This window comes from Oncorhynchus keta, unplaced genomic scaffold (assembly GCF_023373465.1).
Source record: "Oncorhynchus keta strain PuntledgeMale-10-30-2019 unplaced genomic scaffold, Oket_V2 Un_contig_22428_pilon_pilon, whole genome shotgun sequence".
NCBI lineage: Eukaryota > Metazoa > Chordata > Actinopteri > Salmoniformes > Salmonidae > Oncorhynchus > Oncorhynchus keta.
Genome location: NW_026282904.1, coordinates 1 through 20,921, shown reverse-complemented (window position 1 = coordinate 20,921; position 20,921 = coordinate 1). Strand labels below are relative to the sequence as shown.

At 42.6% G+C, this 20,921-nt stretch overlaps 1 protein-coding gene across 4 annotated transcripts; it reads right to left on the bottom strand.

Annotated features, from left to right (window-relative positions):
• Positions 1 to 1,851: 1,851 nt before the first annotated feature.
• LOC127921410 (tripartite motif-containing protein 16-like) lies at positions 1,852 to 12,699 on the bottom strand. 4 transcript variants are annotated; one of them, XM_052505105.1, is made up of 6 exons: positions 12,046 to 12,699; positions 11,516 to 11,611; positions 4,316 to 4,537; positions 3,481 to 3,664; positions 3,296 to 3,355; positions 1,852 to 3,080 (listed from the first exon to the last, which is right to left on the bottom strand). In XM_052505105.1, the coding sequence occupies exons 1-6, from the start codon at positions 12,640 to 12,642 to the stop codon at positions 2,560 to 2,562; spliced, it is 1,680 nt and encodes a 559-aa protein (XP_052361065.1). In that variant the 5' UTR covers positions 12,643 to 12,699; the 3' UTR covers positions 1,852 to 2,559. The 4 variants fall into 4 exon arrangements, with proteins under 4 accessions (XP_052361065.1, XP_052361064.1, XP_052361066.1 ...); XM_052505104.1 differs by having other exon boundaries at positions 4,316 to 4,549; positions 12,046 to 12,698; XM_052505106.1 differs by having other exon boundaries at positions 3,481 to 3,640; positions 4,316 to 4,549; positions 12,046 to 12,696.
• Positions 12,700 to 20,921: the final 8,222 nt, after the last annotated feature.

The following is a 20,921-nucleotide window of genomic DNA, read 5'->3' as shown; positions in this document are numbered from 1 at the left end:
TGCTAAAGGACACCAAGAAGAAGAAGAGACTTGCTTGGGCCAAAAACACAAGCAATGGACATTAGACCGGTGGAAATCTGTCCTTTGGTCTGATGAGTCCAGATTTAAGACTTCTGGTTCCAACTGCCGTGTCTTTGTGAGATGCAGAGTAGGTGAACAGATGATCTCTGCATGTGTGGTTCCCACCGTGAAGCATGGAGGAGGAGGTGTGATGTCTTTGTGAGAAGCAGAGTAGGTGAACAGATGATCTCTGCATGTGTGGTTCCCAACGTGAAGCATGGAGGAGGAGGTGTGATGTCTTTGTGAGAAGCAGAGTAGGTGAACAGATGATCTATGCATGTGTATTTTCCACGGTGAAGCATGGAGGAGGAGGTGTGATGGTGCTTTGCTGGTAACACTGTCAGTGATTTATTTAGAATTCAAGGCACACTTAACCAGCATAGCAACCACAGCATTCTGCAGTGATACGACATCCCATCTGGTTTGTGCTTAGTGGGACTATCATTTGTTTTTCAGCAGGACAATGACCCAACACACCTCCAGGCTGTGTAAGGGCTATTTGACCAAGAAGGAGAGTGATGGAGGGCTGCATCAAATGACCGGACATCCACTTGATTTGTTGAACACGTTGTTGGTTACTACATGATTCCATGTGTGTTATTTCATAGTTTTGATGTTTTCACTATTATTCTACAATGTAGAAAATAGTAAAAATAAAGAAAAACCCTTGAATGAGTAGGTGTGTCCTAACGTTTGACTGGTACTGTATGTTAAGGGGATGGTTCACCGCAATAGAAAGGTTCATACCTCTCAATACCATCTTATTAGATGGATCCATTTCCCCCCATTAGTTTGGGATTCAGACCTGCAGTCATCTTGATTTCAGACCACTTTGGAGAAGTGTTCCACAGGCAGTAAATCTAATGTAGAATAAATGGAACCTGGATCCATTTCATTCTATTAACATGGTTTATGTGTTATAACAGTAATGGGGTTAAACTGATATTAAAATGACAACTCCATAGGTGGTACCAGGTCTGGGGAGTTCATCTCTGCTCCCACCATCCCTGGGACAGTACTGATCAACATAGCTGACCTGATGCAGAGGTGGACCAGTGATCTTTTCCTCTCAGTGGTGAGACTTGCCCTTCCATTTGACACACCTTTACCTGATGAGATCATACAAGACGTTACAGGCTGATTGCATGTGGAAACAGACCTGCGTTAAAATAATGTTGAATACTTAATAAGTGTTTGATTGAGTTTGTTGTAATGGAACCAATAGAAAAGTCCTAAAAGTACAAACAAACCCCGCCCACCTGGAGGACAAAGGAAATGCTCAAAGTGTTGGAAAGATTTCAAATAGTATTTGAATCCAGGGTGTTATTCGTTAGAGAACACTGTAGCAAAACATTTAGCAACATAATTATTTTAGTTCAGTTAGTCCCTTCGTGTTTCAGCTCATATTCTTCAGTTTGGTGCCTCGTGGATATGATTCAGGTCTCCGTGGAAACATCAATGTAAATTCACCTTTGATTTTTACTCCTCACTTTCCCTTTCAGGTCCATAGGGTTTTACTGCCCCCTGCTGGAGACTGGAGCACACTGCAGTCCCTTTCAGGTCCATAGGGTTTTACTGTCCCCTGCTGGAGACTGGATCACACTGCAGTCCCTTTCAGGTCCATAGGGTTTTCCTGCCCCCTGCTGGAGACTGGAGCACACTGCAGTCCCTTTCTTGTCCATGGGGTTTTACTGCCCCCTGCTGGAGACTGGACCACACTGCAGTCCCTGGCTTTCTTTGTGCAGCCGGATGATGAGGCCCTCATCAATACAGATACTGTATGTAGAACCATAGTAAAGACCAGTATGGACTATCAATACAGGTACTGTATGTAGAACCATAGTAAAGACCAGTATGGACTATCAATACAGACACTGTATGTAGAACCATAGTAAAGACCAGTATGGACTATCAATACAGGTACTGTATGTAGAACCATAGTAAAGACCAGTATGGACTATCAATACAGATACTGTATGTAGAACCATAGTAAAGTCCAGTATGGACAGTTTAACCAGCTCAGCTATAGACTACACCAGCATGACTAGTATCTATGTGGACCCTACTACAGTTTAACCAGCTCAGCTATAGACTACACCAGCATGACTAGTATCTATGTGGACCCTACTACAGTTTAACCAGCTCAGCTATAGACTACACCAGCATGACTAGTATCTATGTGGACCCTACTACAGTTTAACCAGCTCAGCTATAGACTACACCAGCATGACTAGTATCTATGTGGACCCTACTACAGTTTAACCAGCTCAGCTATAGTCTACACCAGCATGACTAGTATCTATGTGGACCCTACTACAGTTTAACCAGCTCAGCTATAGACTACACCAGCATGACTAGTATCTATGTGGACCCTACTACAGTTTAACCAGCTCAGCTATAGACTACACCAGCATGACTAGTATCTATGTGGACCCTACTACAGTTTAACCAGCTCAGCTATAGACTACACCAGCATGACTAGTATCTATGTGGACCCTACTACAGTTTAACCAGCTCAGCAGTACCAAAGAAAAGAACATTGAGCCAAAACCCAGGATAAAGTGGCTGAGTGAATGTGGTCTGGACTCTGTGGAGGAGGGTCATTGTGTCAGAGACACTGTAGAAGGACAGAGTACCTGCCTTGTGATCCAGGTACACTCCTACTCTGGAGGACTGAGGGCCTGATACTTTAGTCTCAACATTATTGTGTCTGAAACAATAACCACCTCTATAGTACTCTAAACTCCAGGACTTGTTATTGTGTCCAAATCTACTATTTGTCCCTGTTCTGCTGATGTCTTTATATGAGACTGCTGGAATAACATCATCAGTCTTCTCCACCTCCCAGTAACAGCGTCCAGACAGACCCTCTCTACACAGAACCTGACACCAGATGGAGAATCTGTCTGGATGGACAGGATATGGTTGGTCTTGGCCTGTACGTGTCACCTTTCTGTTCCCTTCAGACAGAGAGAGGTCTGTGTTTGCTGTGTTTGGGTCCAGTGTGAGCTGACAGGAATCTGGGAGAAGAGCAGAGACCAATGAGGGGAGTCAGAACAATAAGTTAAGTCAGATACTGTATCTACCCTGTCTTTGATTAGAGCACAGCAGAGATCAAATCAGAGAAATATGAGGAGTCAGATACCCAGTCTTTGATTAGATCTACTATTGCTATATATTTCTAGGAGTGTCAGTAAAAAGAGACTGTTAGTTACTTCACAATAAAGAGACTCACATTGTAACAACTGTTCTCTGGTCTTGGGCTCTGGAGGCAGTACAACATCCACTATATTCACTACAGACACACAAACACATTGACAGAGAGAGGGAATGTTATCATCAGACCATATTCCACATGTATATGACTAGTAGGGAACTTTCAATGGTCTAAAGTTGATGTTCTTATTGTTTTCAACACACCTGTAGTGGAGATCTTGGTCCATTCTCCTTTAAGGAAGTCTTCTAGTTTCTCTCTCAGTTCAGACACAGTCTTACTCACATCTCCAAAGTAGTGAAGAGGACGGACAACGATGCTGGGTAAGTCTGAAGATACACTGATACTGGAGAGAGACTGATACCTCTGGAGAGAGAGAGACTGATACCTCTGGAGAGAGAGAGAGAGAGAGAGAGAGAGAGAGAGAGAGAGAGAGAGAGAGAGAGAGAGAGAGAGAGAGAGAGAGAGAGAGAGAGAGAGAGACTCTGGAGAGAGAGAGAGAGAGAGAGAGAGAGAGAGAGAGAGAGAGAGAGAGAGAGAGAGAGAGAGAGAGAGACTGATAACTCTGGAGAGAGAGAGAGAGAGAGAGAGAGACTGATACCTCTGGAGAGAGAGAGAGAGAGAGAGAGACTGATACCTCTGGAGAGAGAGAGAGAGAGAGAGAGACTGATAACGCTGGAGAGAGAGAGAGAGACTGATAACTCTGGAGAGAGAGAGAGAGAGAGACTGATAACTCTGGAGAGAGAGAGAGAGAGAGACTGATAACGCTGGAGAGAGAGAGAGACTGATAACTCTGGAGAGAGAGACAGAGAGACTGATAACTCTGGAGAGAGAGACAGAGAGACTGATAACTCTGGAGAGAGACAGAGAGACTGATAACTCTGGAGAGAGACAGAGAGACTGATAACTCTGGAGAGAGAGACAGAGAGACTGATAGAGAGGAAGAGAGAGAGAGAGACAGACAGGACAACATAATGATTGAGATGAATAGTTTCACATGAAGTTAATTTCATATCACATGTAACAAGACAGTTTAGTTACCTGGAGGAAATGGATGTGATCCTCTGTGTGTGAGAGCTGCTCCAGCTCAGTGCTTCTCTTCCTCAGCTCAGCTATCTCCTGCTTCAGTTGCTTCAGGAGTCCTTCAGCTTGACTCACTTGAGCCTTCTCTTGGGCTCTGATCAGCTCCTTCACCTCAGAGCTCCTTCTCTCAATGGAGTGGATCAGCTCAGTAAAGATCTGATCACTGTCTTCCACTGCTGACTGTGCAGAGCGCTGGAGAGAGAGAGAGAGAGAGAGAGAGACAGAGAGACAGAGAGACAGAGAGAGAGAGAGACAGATAGAGAGAGAGACAGAGACAGAGACAGAGAGAGAGAGAGAGAGAGAGAGAGAGAGAGAGAGAGAGAGAGAGAGAGAGAGACAGAGAGACAGAGAGACAGAGACAGAGAGAGAGAGAGAGAGACAGAGAGACAGAGAGACAGAGAGAGAGAGAGAGAGACAGAGAGAGAGAGAGAGACAGAGAGAGAGAGACAGAGAGAGAGACAGAGACAGACAGAGACAGTAGGTTCAGTAGTCTCTCTACACCTCATTGAGTCAGACCTCTGCCACCCTGCTCTCCAGGTCCACCAGGCCTTGTCCTCCCTCCTGGACAGACAGGTACAGAACACCTCTTGGTCCTGCTCTACTCTCCTCCCTCCTGGACAGACAGGTACAGAACACCTCTTGGTATATATATATCATATCATCATTCAGGAAGTTATGCCCAACAAGCATATCTTCCGTCTCTTTTCCGGGCAAGAAAGTTTCTGTCCACCAACATCTCTTCTGTTTTGACATCAATACCGTAGTTCTTGGTAAACTCAGTTCAACATGATGTATCTAGGATGTTGTTTGAGTTTTATTTTAGTTTTACTATTGAGAGTTCCCTCTATTTGTGCTTTCACTAGATTCATCATTGGCACGGAAAGAGAGTCCCTGTCTTCCTAACATTGATGTGACCACAACAATTCTCCTCAGATACTCCCTTCTCTCTGCAATATCACCAGCATGGTCAGATGTTCAAATCTGAGCAATGTTCCCATGATTGATAGTTTCCTGGTAGCTTTGCCACAACACTGTCTCTGTGTGTTTGTGTCATCTCATGTTTGACAAAGATAAACTAAGATTTTTTCTAATTTTTTGCAATATCATTTATAGCCTGGCACAGATAGTAAAACTGCATTAAATACAACGTTAACTAGATATTATCTGTGTCATTTATAGCCTGGTACAGATAGTAAAACTACATTAAATACAACGTTAACTAGATATTATCTGTGTCATTTATAGCCTGGCACAGATAGTAAAACTACATTAAATACAACGTTAACTAGATATTATCTGTGTCATTTATAGCCTGGTACAGATAGTAAAACTACATTAAATACAACGTTAACTAGATATTATCTGTGTCATTTATAGCCTGTGTGGCAAAGAAGGGGGTCGAGTGATAAGGGGCAGATATGTGAGAGCAGAGCTAATAAACGGGCTCTGCCCGATCACTAAAATGGCCACCCCTGTCAGAACTACAGATCACAAAATGGCCGACCGCCAAAACTACAAGTCCCAGAAGCAAGGGGAACCCTCAGAAGGTGGAGCCGACTCACAGATAAAGGGTCAAGAAAAACCAGGAAGAGGAAGAGAGAGGACTGGAAGGAGCTATGAACAATAGAGAAAGAGACTATAGAGATTGGCTGGATTTACCGTGTATGAGCTGGATTGTTTGGACTTACCTGTTGGCGTTTGGACCTGGACCTACCGAGAACCCGATTCGTGTACCGAACCCTGCTATCCTTGACCTCGCCTACGGCCTGGGTGGACCAGGACGAAGAAACAAACACACAGGTACTGTCCTGTTCGAAAGAACTCTCATTCTTGGGTGATTTGGTGACAGTTTACCACTTAGTTTGTGACAAACGCTCCTAACCTTGAAGAGGTTTGCCACACGTGGTGGAGGATGCGGGCATGGACTAACATACCACTGGTTAGGTAGAAGGAAAAATTAAATAAATGTTCAGTTAGCACTCCAAAGGGGAGTCAGGTTTTTTTTTGTTATGGCTTTGTTTGGTTAGGACAGTTTTCACGAAAATGAGTATGGAGGGAGCCATACAGGCCCTGTTACAAGCGGCGGCCGCCCAACAAGAGGCAACTAGAGCTCAACAAATAGTTCATCAGGATGCAATGCGAATGTATCAGGACACGTTACAGATCCAGCACCGCACCAACCAGCTGCTCAGAGAAGAGCAAGAGAAACACCCAAGAGTTAAGAGAAGGCCTAAAGGGGCTAGCGGACCAAATTGGGGCTCAATTACCAGCTGCAAATTCCCAGAGGAGGGCCAATCATTTTCTTCAAAAATGACAGCGCAGGATGATGTGGAAGCATATCTTACCACCTTCGAAAGGACGGCAGAGAGGGAAAAGTGGCCGAAAGAAGAATGGGCAGGGCTTCTGGCACCATACCTGGCAGGGGACGCTCAAAAAGCGTATTTCGACCTGGAGTTGAAAGAAGCACAGGATTACGATAAACTAAAGGGGGAGATCCTGACTAGACTGGGAGTGACCGATACCGTGAGGGCACACCGCTTCCACCAGTGGTCCTACCGACCGGACAACCCCCACGAACACAGATGTTCGACTTGATTCACCTGGCACGGAAATGGTTGCGACCAGAGACCCGGTCATCCGCCGAGATTGTCGAGACCATCGTACTCAACCAGTTTCAGCGAGGTCTACCCCAAGAAGTGAGACGATGGGTTGGCCAGAACGAGGTATTTTCCGCCGACCATCTCGTGGGCCTGGTTGAACGGTATTGTACGGCAAGAACAGCTGAGCAGGCACAGGAGGAAAGATTCCCGTTCCCCAGGCATGGGCGAACCAGCGGACAGGGTAAGGCTGTCCCAACATATAGAGGGGAAGAGAGCAGCGTGGGGTCATGAGGAAAGAATCAGAATCAGGCCAAGACACTAAGGGAAAAACGGAAACCGGGACTGGGTGTCGAGGGGTCTCCCCGAACCCCTATTATCTGTTACAATTGTAATCAACCAGGACATATTGCAGCCTATTGCCCTATTAAAGAAGAGCCAATGCAATGTAACCTCGGTGAAAATGAAGATGATATACGGTATGCATGTCCTGTTGTAACCACTGTACTTGAAAGATCAAGAAACAACCATATGTGCAGGGTGAAGATTGAAGGAAAGAGGTTGAAGCACTGCTGGATTCCGGCAGTATGCTAACCCTGGTCGTTGCAGGCCTAGTGCCGAATCATAAACTGGATACAAGACAGGATATCAGTGTTACATGCATTCATGGGGATACCCGTCTGTACCCCATGGCCTTAGTGAGCATACAAACAGAGGACGGTCTGCTGGATTATGAGGTCGGCGTGGTCCCAAAGATGCCATATGATGTAATATTGGGTAGAGACTTTCCTAACTTTGCGAAGTTAGGCCACAAGAATGGCATATTTGAGAATCCAACAACCCTGACCAAGCAGGAAGAAGCATGGGGCCTTCAACCAAAGCCAAGAAAAGAGGTCTCCCAGGGGACAACATCACAGGTGCTAGTAGGGGAGGAGGAGGATGAAGTGGCAAACCTTGCTGATGACGAACAGCCCGGTACTAGTGGGGCTGGGGTCGATCTGAATCCAGAGGACGACGATATAGAACCAGCAGACCTGGCAGAGTCCTTGACTAATTTTGGGACGGCCCAAAACCAGGATCCAACCCTGCAACAAGCCAGAGCAGATGTGCAGGTCGTAGATGGTACTCCCATAAATGGTGGGATGATGCCTAATAGTTTTCCACACTTCATCCTGAAAAAGGGTTTGGTGTACAGAGTCTCGAAAATAGGGGTTGATGTGGTGGAACAGTTGTTGGTTCCCACTGGTACCGGAGGACAGTACTGGATCTAGCTCATGGGCACATTCTGGGTGGACACCTTGGTATCGATAAAACCAGAGACCGGATTGTAAGGAGGTTTTACTGGCCAGGAATTCAAGCTGAAGTGGCTCGGCATTGTGGAGAGTGCCCGGAGTGCCAGTTAACAGCTCCCCGACCAGCTTTTAGAAGCCCATTAGTGCCACTCCCCATAATCGAAACGCCATTTGAGAGGATAGCGATGGATTTAGTGGGCCCACTACCCAAATCCGCCAGAGGGCACCAATACATTCTGGTCATTCTAGATTATGCCACTCGCTACCCAGAAGCCATTCCCCTTCGGACGATGACTTCCAAAAATATCGCAAAGGAATTAGTGCTCTTGTTCACCAGGGTAGGGGTTCCAAAGGAGATCCTTACCGACCAGGGGACCCCCTTTATGTCCCGCCTTATGGCGGACCTTTGTAAACTGTGGCAGGTGAAACAGTTGAGGACATCGGTTTACCATCCTCAGACGGACGGGCTGGTTGAAAGATTCAACCGAACCCTGAAGTCAATGCTCAGGAAGGTAATCGATAAGGATGGGAAAAACTGGGATTGCATGTTGCCGTATCTGATGTTTGCCATTAGAGAGGTTCCTCAAGCCTCGCTGGGGTTTTCTCCCTTTGAGCTGGTATATGGGAGGCATCCCCGGGGAATCTTAGACATCGCCCGGGAAACCTGGGAGCACCAATCCACCCCGTATACTAGTGTCATAGAGCACGTCACGGCAATGCAAGACAGGATAGCCACAGTCATGCCCATCGTCAGAGAGCACATGAGACAAACACAAGAACACCAGCGGCACACTTATAACCGGCAGGCTACCCTGAGGGAATTTCAACCGGGAGATAAGGTGTTAGTGCTGATCCCCACAGTAGAATGTAAACTACTAGCCACATGGAAAGGGCCATATGAAGTACTGGAGAGAATAGGAGAAGTCAATTATCGGATCCGACAGCCAGGTCGACGGCCCCAGGAACAGATTTATCACATAAACCTGTTAAAAGCATGGAGAGAGAGAGAAACACTAATGGTCACATACCCCACACACATTCAGGAGACAGCCGAAGTAAATATTTCACCCACTCTGTCCCCAGCGCAAGTACAGGAAGTAAAGGCCCTGATCCAGAAAAACAGAGATGTGTTTTCAGAGGTACCTGGCCGAACTGAGGTTACGGCTCATGATATCGTTTCCCTACCAGGGAGAAAAGTGAGTATGAGGCCATATCGGGTACCCGAGGCTCGACGGGCCGCGATTAGAGCAGAGACTGAGAAAATGTTGACAGCTGGAGTGGTTGAAGAGTCACATAGTGAGTGGTCTAGCCCAATTGTGATGGTCTCCAAGCCCGATGGGTCGTTGCGGTTCTGTAACGACTTTCGGAAGGTAAATGAAATCTCAAAGTTTGATGCCTACCCCATGCCCCGAGTAGATGAACTACTGGAGAAAATTGGTCATGCTCGGTACATTACGACCCTTGATCTGACAAAAGGGTACTGGCAAATTCCTCTGACCCCCAGGGCCAAAGAAAAGACAGCCTTTGCAACACCTGACGGTTTGTTTCAATACACCGTCATGCCATTCGGCTTACACGGGGCCCCAGCAACCTTTCAACGGCTCATGGACAAAGTCTTAAACCGCACAAGGCATACGCCGCAGCTTATTTAGATGACGTGGGGATCTACAGCCCAGATTGGGAATCCCACTTACCCCGGGTACAGGCAGTGTTAGATGCCCTTAGAAAGGCAGGGCTCACGGCAAACCCTGCCAAGTGTTATGTGGGGTTAGAGGAAACAGAGTATCTGGGATACACTGTGGGAAGAGGGTTAATCAAACCCCAACATAAGAAGGTGAAGGCAATTAGAGAATGGCCGAAACCAGTAAATAAGAAGCAGGTCCGAGCCTTCCTAGGGCTGACCGGTTACTACCGGAAGTTCATCCCAAGTTATGCCACAGTGGCCGCCCCATTTACCGACATGACTAGAGCCAGAGGGCCAAACATGGTCAAATGGGATGAAAGGGCCACCAAAGCATTTAGGACATTACAGGAGGCTCTCTGTTGTAACCCAGTGCTGGTGGTACCAGACTTTGAGAAAGAGTTTGTGGTTCAGACGGATGCCTCAGAGGTCGGCTTGGGAGCAGTGCTATCCCAAGAGATAGAAGGGGTGGAACACCCCATCCTGTTTTTAAGCAGGAAGCTGGAACCACGGGAAACCAACTACTCAGTCGTTGAGAAAGAGGCGTTGGCAGTAAAGTGGGCTCTAGAAAGCCTGAAGTACTACCTGCTGGGGCGCCACTTCACCCTCATCAGTGACCATGCCCCACTCACCTGGATGCATAGGGCTAAAGAGAAGAACGCTCGGGTGATGCGGTGGTTTTTGAGTCTCCAACCGTTCCATTTTGACTTGAAACACAGAGCAGGGAAGGAAATGGGAAACGCGGATGGGTTATCCCGCATGCATGCATATTTTGCTGCGGTAGCCCGACCTAGGGGGTCGGATCTAGGGGGAGAGATATGTGGCAAAGAAGGGGGTCGAGTGATAAGGGGCAGATATGTGAGAGCAGAGCTAATAAACGGGCTCTGCCCGATCACTAAAATGGCCACCCCTGTCAGAACTACAGATCACAAAATGGCCGACCGCCAAAACTACAAGTCCCAGAAGCAAGGGGAACCCTCAGAAGGTGGAGCCGACTCACAGATAAAGGGTCAAGAAAAACCAGGAAGAGGAAGAGAGAGGACTGGAAGGAGCTATGAACAATAGAGAAAGAGACTATAGAGATTGGCTGGATTTACCGTGTATGAGCTGGATTGTTTGGACTTACCTGTTGGCGTTTGGACCTGGACCTACCGAGAACCCGATTCGTGTACCGAACCCTGCTATCCTTGACCTCGCCTACGGCCTGGGTGGACCAGGACGAAGAAACAAACACACAGGTACTGTCCTGTTCGAAAGAACTCTCATTCTTGGGTGATTTGGTGACAGTTTACCACTTAGTTTGTGACAAACGCTCCTAACCTTGAAGAGGTTTGCCACACCTGGTACAGATAGTAAAACTACTGTAGCGACCCGCACAGACAGCTGTGTGTTCTGTGTTCGGCTAGTAGCTGGTTGTGTTCTACTTACCAGTTCCCAGTTACATGAACCAGTCTATTCTCTGAAAAGGGTCCAGACAGCCTGTTCCCAACAATGGGGTCAGTGGGATTGGATAGGGGCCCCCCCCTCTCTCTCTCTGACTGGAGGAGAGAAGTGAAATGGTGTGTCTCCTCTGGTCAACAATACTCACCTTGAAAGACTCCACAGCCTGTTGGAGCTCCTTCAGCTCCTTCTCTCTCTCCTGGAATCTCTGCTGGACCTTCTGCTGACTCATCCCCAGCTGCCTCTGTGGAGAATCACTCTTCAATGAGCTATCAAGCTTTATTAGTCCAGTAGATCAATAGTATGGTAATGTGACATAGGACCCATAGAGAGGAAGGTCTACAATCCTGAGGAGGTCCCTTTACAACATGATATTATGTTGCTATGTGAATGATTATAGTTTTTATGGTAGGACTTCATGTATCAAGGGGTTGAGACTGAACTTTGGACTCATAAAAGGCCATTCAGAATGATAATAGTGTTTGACTTTAGAAAATGGTGATACATTTGGAGAATCTGGGTTAACATATCTATATATACTCAAGGTTTGTGTTCATATTTGTTCTGCTGTGGATCAAATTCATATTGTATATAATATAATGATCTCCCATTCAAACAGATTTAGTTCCTACTGTATCTTTAATTCTTTGTTTATCAGACAAGTTGTTCTGGTTTTACCTGTTTCTCAGTCCTCTCTGCTGAAGCTGACACTGTATCATGGCCTTTATGTTCATCCATCACACACTGATAACAGATACACTGCTGATCGGTACGACAGTAAACCTCCAGCAGTTTGTCATGATGAGAGCAGATCTTCTCCTGTAGCTGTGCGGTGGCTTTGACCAGCTTGTGCTTTTTCAAAGCAGGAAATTCATAGTGAGGTTGGAGGTGAGTCTCACAGTAAGAGGCCAGACACACCAGACAGGACATGAGGGCTTTCTGCTTTCTGGTCCCAGTGCAGAAATCACACACCACATCTCCAGGTCCAGCATAGCACAGAGCAGGAGGGGGAGCAGCCTGGAGTCCTGTCTTCTTCAGTTTCTCCACCAGCTCAGCCAACATGTTATTTTTCCTCAGATTAGGCCTTGGAGTGAAGGTCTCTCTGCACTGAGGACAGCTATAGACCCCTTTCAGAACATCCTGATCCCAGCAGCCCTCAATACAGCTCCTACAGTAACTGTGTCCACAGGGAATAGTGACCGGCTCCTTCAGTAGATCCAGACAGACAGAACAACAGAACTGGTCCTGGTCCAGCAGAACTCCCTGTTGAGCCATTTGGACGGTTGTTCACTCGCACACAGACAGACGACACAGAGACTCAGATCAGTTTTGTTTCCTCAGAAGAGAGTTTGTGGGAAGGGGAGGGACTTCCTGGTTCTGCCAGAGGGGTGGGGTTAGAAGGAGGGAGGGGTTAGAGGAATGGAGGAAGAGAGCGAGGAACTGCATGCAACAGCAAGAGGGAGACAAATAGTTTAGGGAGGGAAGGAGAGAGAGAACTGCAGGCAAAGTTGAGAAGGCCTTAGTTTCTAGGTTAGGACCCTTAATATAGAATACATTAAATAGAGTGGTTAGAATATATAAAGGGTAACAGTTTCTATGAAGTACATATCTATAATGCTTTTAATGAATGTTGTAAAGTCTTAAACTGATGTGCTGTGATCCTAACTATAAGTGTCCATAATAACTCATACGTGGTTGTAAAACTGTACAATGTGTTGTAGATAATTAGCTACAATGGGGGGAGAGGGGACTTGACATGGATACAATGTATTGTAGGTGAAATGAATACTGTATGTACAGACTGATCATTGAGAATGAGGTAATACTTTACATTACAGTGTGTTTATTGGTGTGTAATTGGTCCTGGTGGTACAGTGGTCTAACAGGTACTGTGATGCCTCATTCCTCCACTGTACCACCAGTAATAAGGCTTCTGTCATGGAAAGTGGTACAGGGAATATAAAGGAAGGAGTTATACATCTATGATATACTGTATGTAATGATATGTCTTCTAGATGGTGTTCTATACTGTATGTAATGATATGTCTCTGTCTTCTAGATGGTGTTCTATACTGTATGTAATGATATGTCTCTGTCTTCTAGATGGTGTTCTATACTGTATGTAATGATATGTCTTCTAGATGGTGTTCTATACTGTATGTAATGATATGTCTACTAGATGGTGTTCTATACTGTATGTAATGATATGTCTCTGTCTTCTAGATGGTGTTCTATACTGTATGTAATGATATGTCTACTAGATGGTGTTCTATACTGTATGTAATGATATGTCTACTAGATGGTGTTCTATACTGTATGTAATGATATGTCTTCTAGATGGTGTTCTATACTGTATGTAATGATATGTCTACTAGATGGTGTTCTATACTGTATGTAATGATATGTCTACTAGATGGTGTTCTATACTGTATGTAATGATATGTCTACTAGATGGTGTTCTATACTGTATGTAATGATATGTCTACTAGATGGTGTTCTATACTGTATGTAATGATATGTCTACTAGATGGTGTTCTATACTGTATGTAATGATATGTCTACTAGATGGTGTTCTATACTGTATGTAATGATATGTCTCTAGATGGTGTTCTATACTGTATGTAATGATATGTCTGATGGTGTTCTATACTGTATGAATGATATGTCTCTAGATGTCTTCTAGATTCTATACTGTATGTAATGATATGTCTTCTAGATGTAATGTGTTCTATACTGTATGTAATGATATGTCTCTAGATGGTGTTCTATACTGTAGATGATATGTCTACTAGATTCTATACTGTATGTAATGATATGTCTTCTAGATGGTGTTCTATACTGTATGTAATGATATGTCTTCTAGATGGTGTTCTATACTGTATGTAATGATATGTCTACTAGATGGTGTTCTATACTGTATGTAATGATATGTCTACTAGATGGTGTTCTATACTGTATGTAATGATATGTCTACTAGATGGTGTTCTATACTGTATGTAATGATATGTCTCTAGATGGTGTTCTATACTGTATGTAATGATATGTGTTCTAGATGGTGTTCTACTGTATGTAATGATATGTCTTCTAGATGGTGTTCTATACTGTATGTAATGATATGTCTACTAGATGGTGTTCTATACTGTATGTAATGATATGTCTACTAGATGGTGTTCTATACTGTATGTAATGATATGTCTACTAGATGGTGTTCTATACTGTATGTAATGATATGTCTAGATGGTGTTCTATACTGTATGTCATGTGTTCTATACTGTATGTAATGATATGTCTACTAGATGGTGTTCTATACTGTATGTAATGATATGTCTACTAGATGGTGTTCTATACTGTATGTAATGATATGTCTTCTAGATGGTGTTCTATACTGTATGTAATGATATGTCTACTAGATGGTGTTCTATACTGTATGTAATGATATGTCTCTGTCTTCTAGATGGTGTTCTATACTGATGTAATGATATGTCTCTAGATGGTGTTCTATACTGTATGTAATGATATGTCTTCTAGATGGTGTTCTATACTGTATGTAATGATATGTCTTCTAGATGGTGTTCTATACTGTATGTAATGATATGTCTATGGTGTTCTATACTGTATGTAATGATATGTCTCTAGATGGTGTTCTACTGTATGTAATGATATGTCTGTCTTCTAGATGTAATGTATGTTCTAGATACTGTATGTAATGATATGTCTTCTAGATGGTGTTCTATACTGTATGTAATGATATGTCTACTGATGGTGTTCTATACTGTATGTAATGATATGTCTACTAGATGGTGTTCTATACTGTATGTAATGATATGTCTACTAGATGGTGTTCTATACTGTAATGATATGTCTACTAGATGGTGTTCTATACTGTATGTAATGATATGTCTTCTAGATGGTGTTCTATACTGTATGTAATGATATGTCTCTGTCTATACTGTATAGATGGTGATGGTGTTCTATACTGTATGTAATGATATGTCTTCTAGATGGTGTTCTATACTGTATGTAATGATATGTCTCTGTCTAGATGGTGTTCTATACTGATGGTATGTTCTATACTGTATGTAATGATATGTCTTCTAGATGGTGTTCTATACTGTATGTAATGATATGTCTACTAGATGGTGTTCTATACTGTATGTAATGATATGTCTACTAGATGGTGTTCTATACTGTATGTAATGATATGTCTTCTAGATGGTGTTCTATACTGTATGTAATGATATGTCTACTAGATGGTGTTCTATACTGTATGTAATGATATGTCTACTAGATGGTGTTCTATACTGTATGTAATGATATGTCTACTAGATGGTGTTCTATACTGTATGTAATGATATGTCTACTAGATCTATACTAGATGATATGTCTACTAGATGGTGTTCTATACTGTATGTAATGATATGTCTCTGTCTAGATGATATGTTCTATACTGTATGTAATGATATGTCTTCTAGATGGTGTTCTATACTGTATGTAATGATATGTCTCTGTCTTCTAGATGGTGTTCTATACTGTATGTAATGATATGTCTACTAGATGGTGTTCTCTGTCTTCTAGATGGTGTTCTATACTGTATGTAATGATATGTCTCTGTCTTCTAGATGGTGTTCTATACTGTATGTAATGATATGTCTTCTAGATGGTGTTCTATACTGTATGTAATGATATGTCTTCTAGATGGTGTTCTATACTGTATGTAATGATATGTCTACTAGATGGTGTTCTATACTGTATGTAATGATATGTCTACTAGATGGTGTTCTATACTGTATGTAATGATATGTCTCTAGATGGTGTTCTATACTGTATGTAATGATATGTCTTCTAGATGGTGTTCTATACTGTATGTAATGATATGTCTCTAGTCTATACTAGATGGTCTACTAGATGGTGTTCTATACTGTATGTAATGATATGTCTCTGTCTTCTAGATGGTGTTCTATACTGTATGTAATGATATGTCTTCTAGATGGTGTTCTATACTGTATGTAATGATATGTCTACTAGATGGTGTTCTATACTGTATGTAATGATATGTCTTCTAGATGGTGTTCTATACTGTATGTAATGATATGTCTCTGTCTTCTAGATGGTGTTCTATACTGTATGTAATGATATGTCTAGATGGTGTTCTAGATGTAATGATGTTCTATACTGTATGTAATGATATGTCTACTAGATGGTGTTCTATACTGTATGTAATGATATGTCTACTAGATGGTGTTCTATACTGTATGTAATGATATGTCTTCTAGATGGTGTTCTATACTGTATGTAATGATATGTCTCTGTCTTCTGGTGTTCTATACTGATGATATGTCTACTAGATGGTGTTCTATACTGTATGTAATGATATGTCTTCTAGATGGTGTTCTATACTGTATGTAATGATATGTCTCTAGATCTTACTAGATGATATGTGTTCTATACTGTATGTAATGATATGTCTACTAGATGGTGTTCTATACTGTATGTAATGATATGTCTACTAGATGGTGTTCTATACTGTATGTAATGATATGTCTCTGTCTTCTAGATGGTCTACTAGATTCTATACTGTATGTAATGATATGTCTCTAGATCTACTAGATGGTGTTCTATACTGTATGTAATGATATGTCTACTAGATGGTGTTCTATACTGTATGTAATGATATGTCTGTCTTCTAGATGGTGTTCTATACTGTATGTAATGATATGTCTTCTAGATGGTGTTCTATACTGTATGTAATGATATGTCTCTGTCTTCTAGATGGTGTTCTATACTGTATGTAATGATATGTCTACTATACTGTATGTAATGATATGTCTCTCTAGATGGTGTTCTATACTGTATGTAATGATATACTAGATGGTGTTCTATACTGTATGTAATGATATGTCTTCTAGATGGTGTTCTATACTGTATGTAATGATATGTCTCTGATCTATACTAGATGGTGTTCTATACTGTATGTAATGATATGTCTTAGATGGTGTTCTAGATGGTGTTCTATACTGTATGTAATGATATGTCTCTGTCTTCTAGATGGTGTTCTATACTGTATGTAATGATATGTCTTCTAGATGGTGTTCTATACTGTATGTAATGATATGTCTCTGTCTTCTAGATGGTGTTCTATACTGTATGTTAATGATATGTCTACTAGATGGTGTTCTATACTGTATGTAATGATATGTCTCTAGATGGTGTTCTTACTGTATGTAATGATATGTCTACTAGATGGTGTTCTATACTGTATGTAATGATATGTCTCTGTCTTCTAGATGGTGTTCTATACTGTATGTAATGATATGTCTTTTTTTTTTTTTTTTGAGCATCTTATTATTGATTGTGTTGGGTCTTTAGCAAGGTCCGGTCATAGCTACTTATTAACTGTTATGTGTCAAGCAACCAGATATCCGGCAGCTTTTTCCTTGCGTACCATAACTTCAAAATCAGTAGTTAACCTGTTAGTCCTATAGGGGCAGTATTTCATTTTGGATAAAAAGACGTGCCCGTTTTAAGCGCAATATTTTGTCACGAAAAGATGCTCGACTATGCTTGGAATTGATAGTTTTGGAAAGAAGACACTCTTACGTTTCCAGAACTGCAAAGATTTTCACTGTGAGTGCCCTAGAACAAATGATTCAGGCAAAACCAAGATGTTTGACCGACCAGGAAATGAACAGGATTTCTGAGGCTACGTTTTCCATGATCGCCTTTTCCATATCATTACATACAGTATAGAACACCATCTATGGCTGTGAATGCGACAGGAATGAACGGACACTTTCTCTTGTTTCCCCAAGGTGTCTGCAGCATTGTGACGTATTTGTAGGCATATCATTGGAAGATTGACCATAAGAGACTACAATTGCCAAGTGTCCCGCACGGTGTCTGCGTGGAAATTGGTGCGCAAAAGTCAGCTACCAGTATTTTTCCATCCGAATCAGAGAAGAATGCAGGCTTCCAGGGACGGCATTTCAATGAAGAGATATATGACAAAACACCTTGAGGATTGATTCAAACAACGTTTTCCATGTTTCAGTCGATATTATGGAGTTAATTCGGAAAAAGTTTGACGTGTAGGTGACTGAATTTTCGGTTAGTTTCGGTAGCCAAATGCATAGTAACAAAACGGAACGATGTGTCCTACACAAGAATCTTTCAGGAAAAACTGGACATCTGCTATGTAACTGAGAGTCTCCTCATTGAAACATCTGAAGTTCTTCAAAGGTAAATTATTTTATTTGATCCCTTTGCTGGTTTTTGTGAATATGTTGCGTGCTAAATGCTAACGCTAAATGCTAAGCTAGCTATCACCACTCTTTCACAAATGATTGATTTTCTCTGGTTCTAAAGCATATTTTGAAAATCTGAGACGACAGGATTGTTAAGAAAAGGATAAGCTTGAGAGCAGGCATATTTATTTAATTTCATTTGCGATTTTTAGAAATCGCTAACGTTGCGTTATGGTAATGAGCTTGACGCTGTAGTAACGCGACCGCATGCGGGATGGGGCGGACGATGAGGTTAAAGTGTTAACTCAATATATTTCAACATTTGGGATTCCAAAAATCATCCAGTCAGATCTAGGGTCTAACTTTACCTCCCATTTATATGCCCAGGTTCTCAAACAGCTTAAAGTTAAACACAACACGTCTACGTCGTTCCATGCCCAGAGCCAGGGAGCTTCGGAACGTTTTCATCCAACTTTAAAATCCTTGCTTCGTGCATACTGTACAGAACTGTCCGCAGATTGGGAGGAGGGGTTACCTTGGCTGTTACTAGCTGCTCGTGAAGAGGCCCAGGAAAGCACAGGGTTTAGCCCAAATGACTTAGTGTTTGGTCATAAGGTGCGTGGGCCTTTAGCAGTGTTGCAGGATGGTTGTTTGCCTGAGGAACCACCTCAGAACCTTATTGACTATATAAATGGTTTTAGGTTGAAGTTGTATAGGGCTGGTGAACTGACGAAAGAAAAAACTTAAATGTTCTCAACGGAAAATTAAATAACTCTTCTGCCTCTCGTAAGTTCACCTTTTCGGGCAAAATACTGTGGTCCTTTCACTGTGTTGCATAAAGTGTCCGATTTGAACTCTCTCATTGAAATCCCTGGTCATAGGAAGTCCTCTAAATTATGCCATGTGAACCTGTTAAAATGTTATCACTCCCGGGATCTAAGCAATGTAGAAGGCACTCCAGTGGTGAGGTCAGCGTTGACTGCTGCTCCAGTCACTGCATCTTGTGGCTTTAATTTGGTGGAGGGGGGAGAAGAGGAGCACGTTAGGGTTTAAGATGAGGTCGGTTGAAAAACTCCCAGACTTTGAAAAAACCTAGGGGTTTTGGTAGATCGTTTAAACTCTGATAAACGTGGTGAAGTGGTAGCTCTTATTAGAAACCTTGGGGTTTTGGTAGATCGTTTAAACTCTGATAAACGTGGTGAAGTGGTCGCTCTTATTAGAAACCTTGGGGTTTTGGTAGATCGTTTAAACTCTGATAAACATGGTGAAGTGGTCGCTCTTATTAGAAACCTTGGGGTTTTGGTAGATCGTTTAAACTGATAAACGTGGTGAAGTGGTCGCTCTTATTAGAAACCTTGGGGTTTTGGTAGATCGTTTAAACTCTGATAAACGTGGTGAAGTGGTCGCTCTTATTAGAAACCTTGGGGTTTTGGTAGATCGTTTAAACTCTGATAAATGTGGTGAAGTGGAAACGCTCTTATTAGAAACCTTGGGGTTTTGGTAGATCGTTTAAACTCTGATAAACGTGGTGAAGTGGTCGCTCTTATTAGAAACCTTGGGGTTTTGGTAGATCGTTTAAACTCTGATAAACGTGGTGAAGTGGTCGCTCTTATTAGAAACCTTGGGGTTTTGGTAGATCGTTTAAACTCTGATAAATGTGGTGAAGTGGAAACGCTCTTATTAGAAACCTTGGGGTTTTGGATAGATCGTTTAAACTCTGATAAAACGTGGTGAAGTGGTCACTCTTATTAGAAACCTTGGGGTTTTGGTAGATCGTTTAAACTCTGATAAACGTGGTGAAGTGGTCGCTCTTATTAGAAACCTTGGGGGTAGATCGTTTAAACTCTGATAAACGTGGTGAAGTGGTCACTCTTATTAGAAACCTTGGGGTTTTGGTAGATCTCTTTAAACTGATAAACGTGGTGAAGTGGTCGCTCTTATTAGAAACCTTGGGGTTTTGGTAGATCGTTTAAACTCTGATAAACGTGGTGAAGTGGTAGCTCTTATTAGAAACCTTGGGGTTTTGGTAGATCGTTTAAACTCTGATAAACGTGGTGAAGTGGTCGCTCTTATTAGAAACCTTGGGGTTTTGGTAGATCGTTTAAACTCTGATAAACGTGGTGAAGTGGTCGCTCTTATTAGAAACCTTGGGGTTTTGGTAGATCGTTTAAACTCTGATAAACGTGGTGAAGTGGTCGCTCTTATTAGAAACCTTGGGGTTTTGGTAGATCGTTTAAACTCTGATAAATGTGGTGAAGTGGAAACGCTCTATTAGAAACCTTGGGGTTTTGGTAGATCGTTTAAACTCTGATA